General features: G+C 50.6%; 1 protein-coding gene across 1 annotated transcript; it reads right to left on the minus strand.

The window, feature by feature from the left end:
* Positions 1–2,126: 2,126 nt before the first annotated feature.
* Positions 2,127–14,997, minus strand: LOC119102643 (protein obstructor-E). The gene is made up of 5 exons (XM_037226102.1): positions 14,905–14,997; positions 11,653–11,937; positions 4,563–4,760; positions 3,283–3,499; positions 2,127–2,559 (listed from the first exon to the last, which is right to left on the minus strand). Exons 1-5 carry the CDS (start codon positions 14,948–14,950, stop codon positions 2,448–2,450), a joined length of 858 nt encoding a protein of 285 aa, XP_037081997.1. The 5' UTR covers positions 14,951–14,997; the 3' UTR covers positions 2,127–2,447.
* Positions 14,998–19,080: the final 4,083 nt, after the last annotated feature.

The raw sequence follows: 19,080 nt of genomic DNA on the forward strand, positions 1-19,080 counted from the left end.
AAAGGTTCCACTTGAAGTAATTTACATTCCCAGACCAGATTATCGGCACCACAACGAAGTGTTTCATGGCGGGCTAAGGTACTTATCACTCGTGTAACCTATCAGGGCTGGCATGGGCACACGGATGACTGTCATTGCGCCATTTTTCCTTTTTAGAAACGAGCATTGGAGGAAGTTATATGTTGTATGAAGTTATATGTTGCGAAATGCAAAATGTTGGTGTGCCTGTTGTACGGCACGTCATTCGTCCCGCCTCCCGGCCCCTTTTGTTTCCAAAAGTATTTGTCAGAAGTGACTAAATGTTTTTTTTTTTTTAAAACTAAAAAGACACCTTTCAGAAGTTTAAGAAACACAAGGTGAAATCAAACTTGTGGCTACTCATCTTTTTCCCCATTTCGGTTAGTTATGGCAAAAAAGGACCATACCAACTGGTGGGACACAATGCGCATTGGAACTTGGAGCAGGACGAGCAATGTCATAACGGATGTGAGAGCATCTGTTACCATTGTGTGCATGCATGTTCTTCATCTGTTTCCACTGCACGCGCAGGCCCATGCGAGTATGCAGGAGTCTAAACTTCGTTCACTAGGACTCAGCTGAAACGTGGGTTTAGAAATTATCAGCTCACTTCTTATCAAATGGTCCTGGCGCTTCTGAAACCTCGCCGAAGAAGATTGGTCTTGGCGGTGCCGCCAAAGCTGGGCTGAGTCCCGTCAGTTCTGCTTGTGAATTATTCGCCGCACGGAAGTCAGTTTCTTAAGGTCATCTGCAGCTGTCCTTGAGCATATCCTGCTCAGTGCAGTGCTGACTGCTAGTCGGCGCGGAGCCCTGCTTAGTGCCACGTCCGATGGTGCCGATGATGACGTCATCAATCAGGCTGACCGACGGCACGACCTGATGTGACAAAAGAAAGCTCAGCTCTCAGCTCCTAGTATTTTTTTCAATCTGAGTTATTGTTTGAAAATGACTAGCAACAATCTACCAAGAGGTATTGGTTAAATGGCCGAGTCTCGTCAGCAATTGTTGGTATACATGATAAAAATATATTCGCCGTTTCAAGGTCGTGTTAATCATCACGAATTCAATGAAATAACGTGAATCCAAACAGCCCAATGTGGACGTAGTTTAATATGCATCATACATTATGATAGCATCGCTTAACCAGCCTCTCCTGGCCAACTAAAGGTCATCCATTTTCAACTAAAGAGCTCATAGTCACGACAGCGCGACCTTGCTCTGAAAGCTGCATTGTGCCCACTCTGATCATTGCTGCCGTACCCTTTAACCCGATTATGCTTACCTTGATACCGATCCCCCTCCCCCTCCCCCTGATGCTGGTCTTGCACTCTTGTCTGAAAATAAGACGTTCGTGAATCGAAGTATAATGGCGCCACCTATAACGTACCCGGTACGCTTCGCACCGCGGAGCTTGCCGCCTTGCTAGCAGGAGCTTCGCCTGAGCTGTTCGGATCAAAGCGCTAGCGATGCCGTGGTTTTGGGGTGCGGCGCCTCGGGGCGGTGATACCAGGAGTCATACACCTGACTCGAGTCATCCACGTGACTCCGTGCTCGGAGCATACTCTATGTGGGCGCTGTGGTTTGTGGCTGAGAGCCCTCCAGCTAAAATACGTCCGAATTGCAGGGCGTTGCATATCAATTGCATGATGTTGAATTTGACGTCAGCTGCTCGCATGGTCTCTAAACACGAGTTATCACCGGTATGTGATCTGACCTGTGGTACAGGCAACAGAGAAAAACCGAAGTTAACAACGATTTTCAAAAAAGGAATTCAAACCGCACGCTTCGCATGCACGAATATTTTATGGCTCGAATTTGAAAGCTATGCATGAATATAAGCTGAGCTGGATATTATTTTCATGGTGAATAGTCTAAGCGATTGCTTTTTTATGGGTGTGATATTCTTTTGTGAGGAACAGACAAGAAGAACGAACATGCCGTACACGCTGACTACCGGTGCGCCGAGGCAACAACCCGTGCGACTTGTTTCTTTGTGATATGTTCAACGACAAAACCACCTTTGAGCCTGCCATTTGATAAAATGAGTTTGCTCCCATGGTGTCATTATTTTGTCGTGCCGCATAGGAGAAAAGACCTTTTAGCCAACAAAGAACGAACATCCGTGTATTTTACGTCTTCACTTGTCAGCCAAAATACATTACCTAACCTTAATTAATTGCTTCTCATTCACTCCGAGAATTGATAACGCTTTATAGCGTTTTAGCACACACATGGCCCAATAGTATCTCACAAATTTTAACGCGTCTCGCTGCGCATCGTCGCACTAAATTTCCTCTCCAGCGTTCCTGGAAACCCCGTTTCCGGCAGGTTTCTGATGACCGCTCGATGCTTTCCCGTCACGTTTTCCATGCGTTTTCGGCGCGTTCCCGGTGCGCTTTCGGACCTTTTCGCGCGTACTCTGTGCGCGCCTAGCCGTCGAGAGTGGAGCGCACCTCTTGGAGTCGGGCCTCGCGCCGCGCGTCCTCCTGCGCCTGCCGATCCCGGTACGCGGCCAGCACCTCCGGCGCGATGGCGTTCTCGCTGTAAACAAGTTCGGGTAGGTCAGCTGTCGTAAACAGGGCACGCGCTTGGTCTGGACGCATGTCGAAGACTTTTGTTGGCACGTGAGGGATCACGGAAGCGTCTGTCCTAGAAATGATGTGTTTGTTGTTTACACGGCATGTGTGATATGAGATCAGAAAACGCTTCCTCACTTTCCCGAGTCTCCCTTGTTCAGGGACTGTTCCGAAACAGCGCCTCAAACCTTGCGTGCGGTCTTCGCGAATTTGCTCCCGCATCAGATATGGTCGAGTTCTCAGCAAAGCTGAGTGGGAAGCACATTTCGTCATATTGCAGGCCCGGTGAATTCAGCATTCACGTCTCTCACCCCACCGAGGCCACAGAGTCGCTGCAGCTGACGCTGATCGTGAGATAGATATTCGCCACCAGTGTCGATTGTCAAAGCAGCAAAAGAGCAGGGTGTGCTTGCAGGCCTGTCTGAGACGGTCTTACTGACCACAGTATCAGCAGAGTTGAAAGTCATGAAATGATTTACATGTGCCTGCATCCGAACCAGTTTCCGAGTCTCTAGTGGGCATGCATATTGGCATCCACGCGGGCTTCCAGGTAAAGCAAAATGAAACAGACTTATTGGTCCTGACCCGAGAGTAATTGTCATCGTTTGTTTCTCAGCTCAGCTGCGCAGGCGTGACTGTTGCGAGGATTCACGCGCGCACGTGGCGCGCGGCGTCGTCGGGCACCTACCATCCGGGCACCTCCTCAATGTTCTCGTTACAAGCGTCCTTCGCCGGGTCGAAGACGGTCGGTTCGGGGCAGCCCTGCAGGCGTGGCTTGACGGAGCCGTCCTCCTTGTTCAGGCAGATGTAGTACTTGGTGCAGTCGTCGGGGTGCGGCTGCCGCGTGAACTCGCCCACCTGATCGGGCGAGAACTCTTGCGCCGGACACTGGAAGCCCAGGTAACCTGCCGGAGCCGCGACGTCAGAGCTGGCATCCGCCAATCCTGTGCAGCTATCGGCTGAGCATGAGACTGAAACGGCTGAGTCGGGGTCATTATCCGCCTGTGATAATAGCCCTGTGGCTGGATCGTAGCATTCCTGAAGTCGAATTATGGTGCACAGAAATAAACATGATGAGAACGGTCCATGCAGCGTGGTATGCCTTGTTTACAGGTTTTCCAGTCTGCTGCCAAATTCGGTCATTGCAGATGCACGCCGCGAGGAAAGGAAGATTAGGGCTTAAGCCTGTGGTAAACTTACCGTTTGATTTATGTGATTTCCATACGGTATGATGGCTATGTTACGGCCGTAGGTGTGGACAAATTTGCTGCAGGCTCTCAGGCAACTTAGTAATTCAGTTGCTTTCCAAGAATAAGTGCTCATTTAGGGATTTCGGCAAGTCGTAATGCAAATGCCACAAGTGCGTGAATGTCAATAACTGATCGCGAACAGCCTCGGATGGCAGCTCCAGTGTCATCTTTCAGGCTTTGTGCTCTGGGAGCCAGGCACGCAACGAATGTTTCTCCATTTTGCCTGCAGATGTCCCTGCACAACACCTGCTGACCCACAAAACTTGCATTTGGATGGGACTAAGCCCATCATCAGGATCCAGCGATCACTAGGGATCAGCCGGATTCTGTTATCAAAAAGACGGGTCTATCCCGAAGCATAACCTGTTGCCAACACCGGTGGGTCGGGTGAAGAAAGACACTGGTCTGGGTGCCACGTGACTGGCGCCGTGTCCGTCACATTCACTCCAGCGGCCCTCGGTCCCCCACGCTGACGGAGGCCTACCACGCATCTCAAACGCGCTCAAACGTCAACGCGCGCGCCCAAACGCGCCCAAACCCCGCAGCGCCACTCGGGCTCCGTGGCTGGAGCGCGGCACGCCGCCCACCCGAAGCCTGCCGCCCGAGGCCTGCCGCCGCCGCCATCAGCCGACGACGGCGGCGGCAGGGGGACGGCCGGCGCCTCCTCCGGCCCTGACCCGGTTCGGGCCGCGGCCGCGCGCCGTCGCCAGAGCCGTACCTGCCGCGTCACAGTCTTCCACCTCGTCGGCCCACTGGCAGAGCAGGGTGCGGGCGTTGTAGGCCAGGGTCTCGGGGCAGTCGGCGCGGAACGCCCTCCCGTTGACGCAGCTGGTGAAGCCGGAGCAGTCCGCCGGCGCGTCGCTGGTGCGGAACAGTGCGAACTGGCGCGGACAGTCCTCAGTCGGCTGCGGGTCCTCTGCAACAGCCGACGTAGCGCCATGCACGGCTGTCTTTCGGAGGCTTGTTCGCGCGAGGGTCGACTCAATCGGACGCCAAAGCATCGGTGACAAAGCATCGGTGGCAAAGCATCGGTGAAAAAACATCGGTGATAAAGCATTGGTGACAAAGCATCGGTGACAAATCATCGGTGACAAAGCATCGGTGACAAAGCATACGTGACAAAGCATCGGTGACAAAGCTTCGGTGACAAAGCATCGGTGACAAAACATCGGTGTTAAAGTATCGGTGACAAAGTATCGGTGACAAAGCATCGATGGGAAAGCATCGGTACGTCAAGCCGCGCGTCGAAAACGTTCCAGAACGGGCTTCAGCACACTGGAAACAACACGCACGACGCGTGATCTTCTTTGAGATGCTGAGTGTGATGTAAAGAGCAACCACAAAAACTGTACCAGACTCGCGAAGGATATTTTGATGAATGCAGCGACCTCATGCCTTGGATCTCAATCATCCTGAAGTCAGAAGATTCAGAAGCGGCGACACAGATGACAAGAGACAGATGCATTATACTGAGTTGGGCCTGGACCCCACGGCGCACGCAAGGACCAGCTGTAAGAGTGCCGTGTCGGACGCAAAGACCATTATCTTGATGAATGCATCGGTCCCATGACGTGTCCTTGGACCATCGTGAAGCCAGACAATTCATATATGCCGAGAATAGCAAAAACAGACAGCTGTAATCAGAGGCTGAGCTGGATGGGTCGGGGCTTGCTTGCGCTGATGGACTCCAGACGAAGTCATAGGACGCTTTCGAGGCTCAAGGCCTGAGTATGTCACACGTAAGAAGCTCACGTGCAAATAATTGTGTGGATCTGCATAGCACATGCTCAAGGGGAGGTCATGGACTGTCATATCTATCTCACAGCACCCTTGACGTGTCAAGAGAACTTCCTGGGGAATATACAAACATGTGTTTAATATGCTGGGAGGACAGGACTTCGTGGTGACTAAGGTCTACAACATGTTTCATTCTGCCAATTCTGTCCCAACTGAAAGGATTTACTTATCTCAGTCAAATCTCGAGACTACCAATCGCTCGTTGTTTTGTTCGTTATAACAGAAGCCCTTCCGCACTAGCGATATAGTATTACATCGATGCCTGTGCCAGATGCGGAGATGACCTTTCACCGGGGAAGTTCCGGCCGGTGAGTCGTCAGCGGCTCTTGACCGAAGATGACCTCCGCACACGCGGCCGCCCGGTAACCGTTAGGCAAATAGAAAGTGCCCAGCCTGGAGATTAGGCCCCGAGCGGGTGCTCCCGGTCCATTGGAATTCAAGGTCGGTCGGGATCTGTGCCCGAGTGTTCAGTGGCAGACGAGCAGTAGCCGGGCGTCGCCAAGGCCGAGCGTGAAAGCGGAACCGCGTCGGTCACAGAGAGTCCGCACAGCGGCCTGGGGCTGGCCAGTACGCCGACGATCCGGAGTCCAGACAGATTTCAGGAAGAATGTTTAGTAGTGAAAAAATGACCCCGCTTATGTCTTGGAAATACTGAAGCGTCACTTTTACTGTTCAGACATATGACCTCTTTTGGGGCGATGTTCGCGACATTTTGCTGTAAACTAACATATCACACTTGTTTATCATAGAAAATGTGCTACAAAGGGATTTTCAAGGCTCATTTTCGTACTATTACCATTATAAAGGGCGCTCCTATTGTGCTGATGGGCTTTTTGAAAAGCAGGACATTCAAGGTTAAGCTACGTCAGGGTTTCACCTTTGTGACCAGGTTTCACCCTTTTAAGTTCTTACCTGTTAAATGTAAATGACAAGTATACTGCCGCATTGAAAGGTCTTTCTAACGCTGTTCTACCCATTGCTATGGTGGGCTTAGTTCTAAATATAGCCCGACGAACTCATGCAACGCTCCTTCGACACGGTCCGACCTTCACTCATTTGACCTGGTATGATATATCATGGTCAGCGTGTGTCGATGGCCAATAGTGGCTATCAGGTATAGGTTTCCAAGAGATATCCAACGCTGTGTTCCACATTTCCGTAGCATGTTTAGTTCTTAGGCATTTGTATGACCTATTTAAACCAATCTGATTCTTATGACCTAATTTGACCTATCAAAGACTATATTGATCATTTTTCAGCACCACCCATCGCATGCAGCTTGTTTGTCAAGATATGTTTGATGTCGCTTTCCCTGTGGCTCTAGCTTGCTTAGTTCATCGAGATTTTAGGGTACTTGTGAGGTCCCCATAAGACGAATGTAACAAAAATCCCTCAAGGCGAGGGTTAAATGAAGCCCATTATAATAAAGAAATGTGCAGAATTTTCAACGTTACCAGTTTAAAACAGGACTGTCCGCGTGATTTTCTTTTGATTATCCAGCTGATTTTCGATTATATTCATCCACTCTCGTCACTGTAATGACTAACCCCTTTTATTTCCATTACTGCCTGAGGGCAGTAAAGCAGGCTTGCTCCCTTCGTGCTTCATCAAACAGGCTGAGTGGCTTCCCCTATTCCCTGCATGTTTTTACACACGGTGCGTGCAAACGGCTCGTTAACAACGCTGTCTCATCAGCGTGATAACTACATCAAGACCCTGGAATCGACGCAGCATGCTGAAACTTGCTCTGGGCCATGCTTTGTTGTGCGGAGCAGCTGACCATTTGGTGGCGAGTTAGGATCGACTCGGAACCAGCGACGCACAGCTGCGGTTCTGGCTCACTTCACGTTTGTGTATGCGCGTATTCTGAGCTAGAGAATGCCTTAACAGAAATAAACCACTCGAACAGCACTCGCTTTTCGTCTGATCAGATGGCTGGCATGTCGTCAGCGATCTCCGGACCGGAGGACCCGCTCCGCCAGTCTGACGCTCGCAGCGCACGCGACAATCAGGCGCGTCCCAGGCTGGCTGGTGACGGTTCACGTCCAACGCCGCCCACCGGTCCTGCTTGCGTCAGCGAGCTTGCCACACGGACTGCGCTACCGGCTATTGTTCCCACGAGGCGTACCCGACCGTCCGACACGAGTTAAGTACCCGTGTCTGTCCAGGTGACACGGGTTCATATCCCCTGTCTGTTCAGGTGACATGAGGTCAGATACCCGTGTCTGTCCGGGTGACACGGGGTCAGATACCCGTGTCTGTCTAGGTGACACGGATTCAGATACCCGTGTCTGTCCGGGTGACACGGGGTCAGATACCCGTGTCTGTCCGGGTAACACGGGGTCAGATACCCGTGTCTGCCTAGGTGACACGGAGTCAGATACCCGTGTCCGTCCAGGTGACACGAGGTCAGATACCCGTACCCGTCCAGGTGACACGAGTTCATATCCCCGTCTGTTCAGGTGACATGGGGTCAGATACCCGTACCTGTCCAGGTGACACGGGTTCAGATACCTGTGTCAGTCCATGTGACATGGGATCAGATACATCTGTTTTCCAGGTGACACGGGTTCATATACCCGTGTCTGTCCAGGTGACACAGGGTCAGATACCCGTGCTATGCCAATCCAGCACGGGATCAGATGCCCGTGTCTGTCCAGTCCACACGGGGTCAGATACCCGTGTCTGTCCAGGCCAAAAAGGGTCAGGTGCCCGTGTCTGTCCAGTCCACACGGGTTCAGGTACCCGTATCTGTCCAGGCCACATGGGGCCAGGCACCTGTGGCTTTCCAGGCTACACGAGGTCAGATACCTTTGTCTGCCCAACGAGCAAGTCGACATGAAACCGCATTGGGAAGAAAAAGGTCAAATGTGAATACGACGGGCGGCTTTTTGTTGACCTTCGGGTGCCGAATGCTAAACGGCGGCGATAAAAAGCGTCACAAATTGACGAATAGACCAAGTTGCGAGCCACGAATGGCGATCTGTAGAAAAGCGACACGACAAATGCCATAAGTAACTGATAAAACTGACCTAACCTAAACTAACCTAACCGAACCGAACCGAACCGAACCGAACCGAACAGAACAGAACCAAATCTAACCGAACCGAACCGAAGAGAACCGAACCTAACCGAAGCGATCGAAGAGAATCTAACCTAACTGAACCGAACTAAACAGAACCTAACCTAACCGAACCGAACCGAAGAGAACCGAACCTAACCGAACCGAACAGAAGAAAACCTAATTTAACCGGACCGAACTGAAGAGAACCGAACCGAACCGAAGAAAACCTAACCTAACCGAACAGAACAGAAGAAAACCGAATTCAAACCAACCGAAACGTACGTGTGCTTTTAACCCGTTTCGAACGGTATATTATCTTTCGAACGTTTTCATTTATCTGTTCGTCATGCAGTCAATGAGCAACGTTGGAATGACGCCAGTTTTTAATGTTTTGAAATAGCGTTCGCCAGCTTGCATTTTTAAAATTCTTCACCATGTTCCCATATCGATTTTTTCCTTTTGTCCGAACACCACGTGGCGTATTCACCCCGCCATCTGATGGACGGGAGGGGGCGGTTGGCTCGAGAGCTCCGCTGAGTTCCGCCTCAGCGGCGCCCGACAGACAGATAAGGGCCAGGGGCACGGCCATCTTCCGTGTTCGGAGCCGATATCGCGAAGTGACGCTGTTAACTGCTGAACAGATCCACGCGGTGTGGCTGCCAGCAGCGTATGGTTAAGGCGTTTGAAAAAGAGCCTCATTAAGATGCGCAGCCAAGGACGCCACCCTGACCTTGCCCCAGGCTATTCTGCTGCCAGTGCGTCCGAAGGGCACACAAAGCCAGTTGATCACTAGGAATGCATTTCCTCTGTGCCGAGCCAGACGCTGGTATTTCCCGCCTCGCTGCGCCGCAGGTCGGGAGAGCCGCTGTGTGCGCCACTCCTTACCACGCCATAAAGAGTGCCCGGCGGGCGGCGTCGGCGCCTGCTGCCCACGCGCGTCGCCGTCGCACCCGTCCCCGTCACAGCGACTCTGCGCGATGGCGCCGCAGTCCCCCCCCCCCCCCTCCCCCAGGGCTGCCGGTCCGGGATGGACGGCTGCCGGACGGCGCACATGGGGGCGTCCCGGTCCGCGTCACCCCCGGGTAGCGTCATCCCCGGTAAGCTCGCTCACGGAAGCAGCACAATAGCCACTGCGGTTATCAGTCCTGGGCGAGGCAGGCGCCAACTGCGCCGTTGGTGTCCTGGCCTCTTGCTGGCGTCGGTGAGTGGGAGGGTGGGTTCAAGAGCATCCGCTAAGGGTATTAGCAGCATCTGGAAAGCACGGCCGGGAGGGACTCCCGGAACTATCGTGGCAAAACACGAGGACAAGAATAGACGGGCTCCCAATGGTGCTCTTTGACAACGGAAAGGCATATCTTGCACTCCGCGGAGTGCCAATTCGTAAATCCAAGAATGGGACTGGCGAAAAATCGTTGGAAAGAAATATGTCTGGTGCTTTTGGAATAAAGAGTGAATACATAGTGTAATACTGTATATCTGGCTAGACCAGAATTGTGCAAAAGTTGACCATGACCTCACGACCATATACAAAAGCTGAAAGTGCTTTTTTGTCAAAATGGTACTCCTGCGACATTTTCCGCAGCACATGAAGTTGGGTTCAGTGAGAGATAAGTACAATGCTTATAGTTGGAAAATCTGGCATATAGCTGTGAAATTTCTTAATGTCTATAACTTGCTTGGCGGGTATTACCCAAAGATGCACCTGACCACCAGGGGCGGATCCAGTCTTTCGTCAAGGGGGAGGCCACGCTTCACGGTGGTGCTCCCAGGAAGCTCCCACCCCCTTCACAAAGACTTCTCGGATTTCGGCCACTCGCTCTTCAAGTTCTTGTTTTTTAATTGATAAAATCTATTTTATCGGAACGGTCCACCGGATTAGGCCAACTTTTTTCTATATGCCAGTTGTTATCTATTTTCCACTTCGAACATGAAGAGTTGGGACTGTATGTAGCGCCGCTGAGCTTTGGGGCGTCTTGATAAAATAGGTTACGTGAACACAAAATTAGGATTTTAGTGCCGCTTCGGCCGAAGGCGAGCCATGTCCCCATGCTCTGTCCCATCCCCCTCCTCCGGGTCCGCAATTGCGTCTGACAGTGAATGGCACTTAGTGTACCCATCTAGCCCGCGTTGCTCAGAGTCCATTGAGCCTGAAGTAGTGTGTGGTGCTTGTCACCACCTATGGTAGTGACGGAAGTGGGTTATGAAATGTTTGAATCATGCATCCGATAAGGTGGACAGAGCTCACACCACATAATCCTAGCAAGCCTCTATCGGTAAGTAATCCAGTCGTCTTCATCAAAAGCTAACCACCTACGTTAAAAATTGATGGGCCGTGACATTCCACAGTGATCTTAGAGCTTGGGATCTAAAAATCGCCACACATCCCTTCATTTAGTTAGGGTCACTTGTGTGGAGAATTAGCGGAGCAAATGTGTGATCCACGACAGCTTTCCTGGGCTGAGTTTCAGCTTTCTGCTGTGATGCCTATTAAGCTGACGACAGTGATAGTAAGTTTTTCTTCGATTGACTGTTGCTCTCTATTTTTACCGGCGTGATTAAATGAATGACAAATCACCGTCCTTGGAATTCCGTAGTAAATTCTGACGAGAATAAGTAAAAATGCAGCATAAAGGCAAAAATTGGTAGCACTGCAGCTCGTCTTAAAGCATTATGTTAACAATCTAAAATGAAACTAGAATAAATGAATTAGCTAAAACCTGTTTCGGAGACATTTCTAAAAATGATTACATTTCTGCCGATTTTTCATCAAAAACCTCAAATATGAACAAAAACCTATACCAAAGCATATCCGTTGTTTTTGAGTCGCGACACTAAGCACAAGAAACGTCAACGGGCGAAGCACAAGAAACATCAACGGGCGGTGTGGCGGGGTCAGAGCGGCGGATGGCGCCGGGCGGCCGGGCCGCCGAGCCCGAGGAACACTCACGTATACCGCTGCGGGCCAGGCAGTCGACCTCCTGAGGGTAGACGCAGGGGTACGGGCGCTCCGGGTGGAACAGCAGGCCGTCCTGGCACGTTCTCTCCTGGGCCACGCCATCGATGCACTGGTAGTACTTGTCGCACTGGTTATCGTGCGCGTAGGTGCCGTTGGGTTCGAGGCAGTTGAAGTTGGCTATCACCACCTCGTTCGACGACGGCGGCGGCGGCGGCGGCGGCGGCGGCGGGGGCAAGGCCCTCGCATCCCTGTTGAGCGACTGCGGACTGGCTGCGGCTGCAAGCGGAAGAGATCGGCTATTGAGCGACGCCAGCGGCAACCACCACACAACAGCCCTCTATCATGAGTATAGAGTGCTTATGTTCACATGCATGGTTAAATCCAAGTTTTGTGAGTTTTGGAAACATTAGCAATGTTTGTTCGGTTACGTGGATAAGGAGAGTGTGCCGCTCTCTTACTTTTCAGTTATTGCTATATCAGACGCGTTCGATTTTATCATTCCTACCAGTTTTCCCGCAATCCTTCCGAAGAGCTCAGAATTTTGAGCTAAAGTAGCCGCTCGTGAGGGAGAAGCCTCATTGTAAAAACCCCGCTCACCACCACGAAATAAGTACGTTTTACTTGCTTTGCCTTTTCCAACGAATATTTTCTTTAGTTTTTGCAGCGCTAATTTTTCAAAATGTTTGTGTGAGAAATGCTACGGAGGCTTGAAACACTCTGCTTAGAGAAAAAGAAATGCAGACGCGAGACTATTATCACGCGAATTCAAGGCAACTTTATACTATGGCTTTGATTTCTCCCTTACAGTGTTTACCACAACGGCTCTTTTCGAAGCCCACGTTGGCTTCGGAAAATAGAGTGCCACATCGTTTATAGCAACACACTGGTTAAAGCGTCAACAAATGCGCTTCTCAGCACCTGATCATTGCCGTTCGCTGCGCCAGTCACAAACGCTCAGTTGTATTGACGTCATTTACACCAGCAGAGCTGCCACTTTTAAGCTCGCAGACCCACATTGTTCGTGTTTAAAGAGCTCAAAAGTGGTCACTCTAACTCGTGACAGATGAAAAAGGCCCACCGGGTTCTGCCGTCGGCATGACGACGTCGGTTGCCCATGACGACGGCGGTCGCGACTATTGCGGCTATCGCGGACTCTGGACACACTCTGAGATTACCAAGAAAGAAAGAGGAGAAGCGCTGTTGCATAGCGTTGACAGCGTAATATTCACCTCGAGAGTAATTGAAATTGAGATTTTTATTATACCGTAATGGTCCTGCAATGGAGCCACCCAGTGTCATTATTAGACGAAAATGGTTACGTGGTTCCACTACAGTATGTTTTTTTAATGTTTTACAAAGGCGGGATACTCTCTTTTATCACTGCCTCCTAGTATGATTACTCTCAGCAAATCAATTTTGAGCGCTAAATGAGGAGACACCACGAATTCAAGGACTTTCTCGACTATTCTGAATGTGGCTCTGCTCCGAACATCGACCGTTCTGGTGAAGGCCTTCGAGACTTTGAGTTAAGCGGCACGGCGACAGGGACGAAAATGAATGAGTGGTTTTCATGCATGATAGCCAGCAAAATTAGAAGACCTTTAAATAACATGATTCGTATGTCTGGCCTTTCACTTTGGTTCGCAATAATTCCATGCATTAGAGGATTACGGGTGCCGTGTATCGTGTCCATGCTATTAGCCACGATAGGTTCTTTGCCGCGCGGCGCACCTCAGCTTTCCTATCACGCAACGCTGAGACGTCAGACTTGGCATTGATCTCCTCATCAATGACCGGCCGAGAGACCCGCTCGCAGGCATTGCCAGCAAACTGTCCGACATTACCGGCTTACTTCGTCGGAATTACACAAACGCGTGTATATGGCGCAAAGAACAACCGATGTTGTAAACAGCTTTAGCAGGTCTGGATAGACTAGGAACTCGGTCATGCTGTCAAAAACGTGTTCAGTGATTCGTTTTCCAAATGAAGTCTCCTCAGATACCCGCTCACCCAGCACGTTAAAAGAAGGGTGTTGAGAGCTAATACACACATGCTTGGAATGTTGTATGTACCAACGCCAGCACACACGGCGCAATACATCTAATATTGCTGATAGCTCAGCTGGTTCTGTCCTGGTTGATCAGCTGCTTAGCTCAGCTGGTTCTGTCCTGGTGGCTCAGTTGCTTAGCTCAGCAGCTCATGTGGCGTCTCTCTCGGGATTCATCTATCCGTGGCGGGAGAATTGGAGTCACTATAACCGCTCGCTATTTGAGCCTGGCTGGGTTGGTCCCGGTCGGTGGCAGTGGCCGCGCTAAAGGTCGGATGACGTCAGAGGGTAGGAGGATGTTCCTTGCCGAACGTTGCGCCGCATTAAGCAACGCTCCAGAATGATGTCATCGACGCGTAATTTCACGACTAGATGGTGGGGCCACGGCTCACCCAAAAATCATTGCTTGGCGTGAGTGCTGATCCCATTGATCCGTCCCATCAAAAAGTCCGCACTGAATTTGTAATTCGAGAGGACTTTCTACGAATCCGTGTCAGATATCTAAAGCATACATCGTAGTTGTAGGGATGTTGTGTAAGGTAATGTCTTTTGCATAAGAAACATGGTCGACGACAGACAGATGCCGTTGGGGTTCCATTCCAAGGCCAGGAAGCGCAAAAGCGAAAGGTCACATACAAATTACGGGTTTAGTTAGCGGATGTTCAAGTCTTTCGAAGAACAGCGCACATTGTTTCATCCTACGTTCACTGTGGATAGTCATGCACTACAATTTTTCCTTTTCTATGGTGCAAGAATCCGTTAAACCATGGTAGTAAAAGTGTTTTATTGTAATTAGATTTGTATGATAAAAATGGCTGGATGATTCGGCTGTAGAGAGCTGACTAATTCAAAACTGATATCAAAAAATTATCATATAAGTTTCATATCTGTCATGTAATCTTCCAAAACTCCCCAGATGACAATTGCTTAACTATCGATGCGGCCATGTAGTTTCGGAGAGACTGCTCCGCGTTTTATTTTGATGGCCACACAAAGTCGCGGTGAACAGAAAGCAGATGTAATTTGAGTGCAATGGATAGCAATTAACTGCCGTGAGATTAGTGATGGCAAAGGTGTTATACATCAGACAATCACCACACAGCGTGGCTGCCAAAAGACTAGAACGAGTCTTGCCGACGACAAGCAGAGGGCAGCCGCACCCCTGACTTGGGTCGTCCGCGCCGCTGTCCACTCACCGGCGGCGCACAGCAGCGCGAGGCTCAGCAGCTGGCACGAACCCATTCTTGGCCGGTGACGAGGAGGTAGCGGGGACGCGCGCCGGCCGTGCTCGCGAGAGTGAACGGCCGCGGGCGGCAGAGGCGCCTCCGCACCGTCCGAGTCAAGGCGAGCGGGCGGCGGCCAGGCGAGGGGGAGGGGGAGGGGGAGCGGCGCCACCGGCCGCCCGTTGCGACGGTCCCGCCGTGCTGCTCTCGGACGTGGTAGGTGTTGCCCGCTCATTAATGCAGGGTGGGTTCGGCGCGGCCGCATCACCCGGCGACCAGGGGCGATATCGATGCGATCAGGGCGATATTTATCTCGGTACTTCACTCTTCTACCTCGCTTTCAGCCGGGTGCGAAAAATAGCTTTTGCTTTGAAATTATTTGAGGCACAATTTCAGATAAAAAGCCTAAACTGGCTGGATTGGAAGGTGGCAGGGTTCTTCGAACCCTGGAACATACTGATCTGAGTTCGATGAGGTGGAGTCAGAGGTTGGAAAACCGTTTCAAGCCCATACAAGCTTTCTCGCAGGGTGTGAAATCCTAAATCACCGTCCAGGGTTTTCATTGTTTCCTAGCATCATTGGCCAATTCCAGAAAACGCAGATACCATAACCATAAAGCACTTTCTTGGAATTTTCCTACGATGGGTCTTAAGATCTTGCTTTTTGTACGATTTTTCTTGACACTGCCTTCTTTTAGGGCAGACCTTAAAAAATACAGGCGTCAATAAGGCGTTTGCGTGCTGAAACTACGTGTTTGAACGAATACAGAATAAGAACCCATCGGTGCACAGTTCGCTGCGTGAATATTGGATGCGTTCTATACAAAGTGGCCGAACTGCAATAATTGTAGACTGTTTTCTGATCGCACACAGTTGGCGAGGTTTTACAAACAAGAAGGTACTGAATGATGTGAGATCATCAATATCGATGGCCACTTGTAAGTTTTCAGTAATTTGTGAACTTGCGTGCTGTTCAGTGGTGACGACAGCTGTCTTTGATGCCACTTCTGCGGAACTGATTCCAACTTCAAATGACCGCCCGTGAGCTGATTCCTACTCTGACCTAAAGCAGCACAGCCAACTTTGGCCCGTCACCTCATTCCGACTCCAGAATGTGTGGCCCGTTTCCGCAATTTATTCCGATGGAGTCAATACCAGAGGCAGTAATTTAGGAGGAAGCGCGTTCTATATGGTACTGAAGGACAAGCATAGAGGGAGTGAGAGAGAGAGGGGGGAGAGATAGAGAGAGAGATAGAGATAGAGAGAGAGAGGGAGGGAGAGAGAGAGAGAGAGGGAGGGAGAGAGAGAGAGAGAGAGAGAGAGAGAGAGAGAGGGAGAGAGAGAGAGAGAGAGAGAGAGAGAGAGAGAGAGAGAGAGAGAGAGAGAGAGAGAGAGAGAGAGAGAGAGAGGGAGAGAGAGACTAAAGTGCGGTTAAATGTGCAATACAGTTGTGAGCGAATATAAAGCATCAGGAAAGAACAACTAGTAAAAACCCTCACGATGAAACAAAAGTTCAATCTATGGGTGATATCCGTAAAACACTCATTTTTCGAGGACATCGCTCCTCGGGAACAGCATCTTTGACAGCATTGGCTCGAACTACATCTATGGCAAGCTCAATTTTGACTACTGCTAACCGCGCTGTGCGTGGCTCGAGTTTGTCTCTGGCTCCCTCCGAGCTCGACCTAAGAAGGGCGCAGGGAGACAGCTACTTGGTGTGAGTACTTCACATGCTGCACGAACATTGGGTCTTTTGTTTCTATAGCCCAGGTTACATCCTCGTATCGCATCACGTAGGGCTGCGACACAATATCGCATATCGGTTAGTATCATGTATCGTATGATGTGTCATGTGCCGCATAACGTTTCACACATCGTATGATGTGTCACGTGCCGCATAACCTTTCACATATCGTATGATGTGTCACGTGCCGCATAACGTTTCACATATCGTATGATGTGTCACGTGCCGCATAACGTTTCACATATCGTATGATGTGTGACGCATGAAGTATCGGCATCACTTATCGTATGACGTCATTTGGCCGCCCGCCAGGCCTTTCATCACGATAGGCTCTTCGAGCGGTCTCAGTGGTGTGCGCGTGGTGCTCCAGGTGTCAGCAACGTTGTCCTTTTTAAGATTTGTGGAAATTTTTGACGTCGGTTGACGTACAACGCTTCACGACTTTTTAAATTTGAGTCCAAACAAACGGTTGTCCGGGCACGGCAGGGATTTTGTTAGACACTAAGATTTGGGTATCGTCCGCATAGACCACGACTTAAAAATCAGCATGGAAAAGAATACCAATGGCATGCATTAAAAACAAAATTGGTGGGGCCAGGCCCTCCATTCGCTGACGCTTGCTAGATAGGTTGTCAATTAACCAACGCCGTATCATCTCAGCTTTTGGAGGACCATGGACCAAACGTAGCACAGAGCTACGCGTGTTATCAGTGGGTCCCTTTTGTGGACAGGTGCAATCCCAGTTTTTCAAGTTATCAGAAACGGTTGCAGACATTATACTTGGTTTAATGGCACGCAAGATATGAGTTACAATGACGGGAAAAGGGTATACAGCGGCTGAAGTGACACACCATGATCACAGCCGTCTTTGCTGTTCACCACGTCACCGGTCGTGTGCGACAGCTCGGACATCGTTGGCGACTCCAGCTTGAAGGCTGTGCTCACCGCAGAGGGCGACGGCAGCTGGGCAGCGGCGGCGCTGGGGTCATGTAGTTCGAGCTTCGGCCGCGTGGCAGGGGGCGACGGCAGCTGGGCAGCGGCGGCGCTGGGGTCATGTAGTTCGAGCTCCGGCCGCGTGGCAGGGGGCGACGGCAGCTGGGCAGCGGCGGCGCTGGGATCATGTAGTTCGAGCTCCGGTCGCATGGTGGCGGCTCTGCGGCTCGCAGAGCTCAAGAAGTGTAAGGCTTTTCTGGATCCTACTCTGAGATGCAATCTGTCAAATGGAATGAATGCAAAATCTGTCAACGCCTCCTGTGACGGCTCACAGTGTGTTGAGGATGCTGGCGCCTTTTCAGCAGCATGTACCTTCTTACTTGAGGCATATGTTGGACCCTCCGGGAATGAGCGGAACGTTCGAGCGGTGCATCAAATTGTGATGTGCCTCCCAGCCGGCTGGTGATGTCGATCGGTCAATTCATATCATTGGGGCTTTACGACGCACTCAGCTGCTGAGGCCATATAGGTAGGGCGTGATGTCACCCGGTCAGTCCTACCGTGCCCCCCCCCCCCCCCCCCCGTCACTTTTGAGAGGCGTGGTTCGCGGTTCGCGGTTGTCGTGGATCCACGAGGTGGGCATGGCTTCGACGGATTTGGTGGTGGTCGGACAGTGGGCGTCGAAGAGTTACAAATCTAAAGTCAAAGTTGAAATCATTGTGGTTTAAAGAGCTGGCGGGTTGAATAGCAAAAAAAGATCCAAAGAGTCTTTGTCGTCTTCCTGATCTTTGATACGACCAGACAAAACATCACAAATTTGCGATCGTTGATGTGCGCGCTCCATGCAGATAAGGTATGTGTCTAGTGCTTCTTCTACTGTCCACGGGAGCTGTTAAATAGGAATATCAGTGAGAACCATTAATTTTATTCAAGTAGGCTTATTACTTGGCCAAGTCGACAAAGTACACTTGACTTGAAGATCATAAGTCAATTCAGAAGAATCAGTCCGGGCCATGTTGGATATCTCGGATAGCAAATCAGAATCTAGTCAGTGGTTTTGTGCCGTTGATCTTGTTCATCTGGAAGGAAAATGCGAATGGGCGAAGGTCCCAACGCGTGGTGCTCTCGTGAAAAAAGTTCCTGTCTATTTGAGGCTAATATAGATACGTACGGTAATTCTCAACATGCTACCTGTTTTCAAGGTCATAAAAGATAGTGCTGTTAAGTCCTAAAACAGCTGAATCGCCTCCACTTTATATATCTATATGGCTTTTGTTTTGCATAGTAGTTACGGGCGAGGCCACGAGTCGGGTGAGTTTTAACGTCAACTAGCCGGGATGGCGTGGCTTCGGCGGCCCGGCTTGGTTTAATTTGATCGGTAACCCTTTTAGTGGCCGATCTGGCCGCCACCGCCGGTCGCAGCCTCATGAAACTTCCATGACACAATCATTTAAAAACTTTGCTGAAAGGTTT

The sequence above is a fragment of the Pollicipes pollicipes genome, unplaced genomic scaffold (genome assembly GCF_011947565.3).
Source record: "Pollicipes pollicipes isolate AB1234 unplaced genomic scaffold, Ppol_2.1 Scaffold_5724;HRSCAF=6776_pilon_pilon_pilon, whole genome shotgun sequence".
Classification (NCBI taxonomy): Eukaryota; Metazoa; Arthropoda; class Thecostraca; order Pollicipedomorpha; family Pollicipedidae; genus Pollicipes; species Pollicipes pollicipes.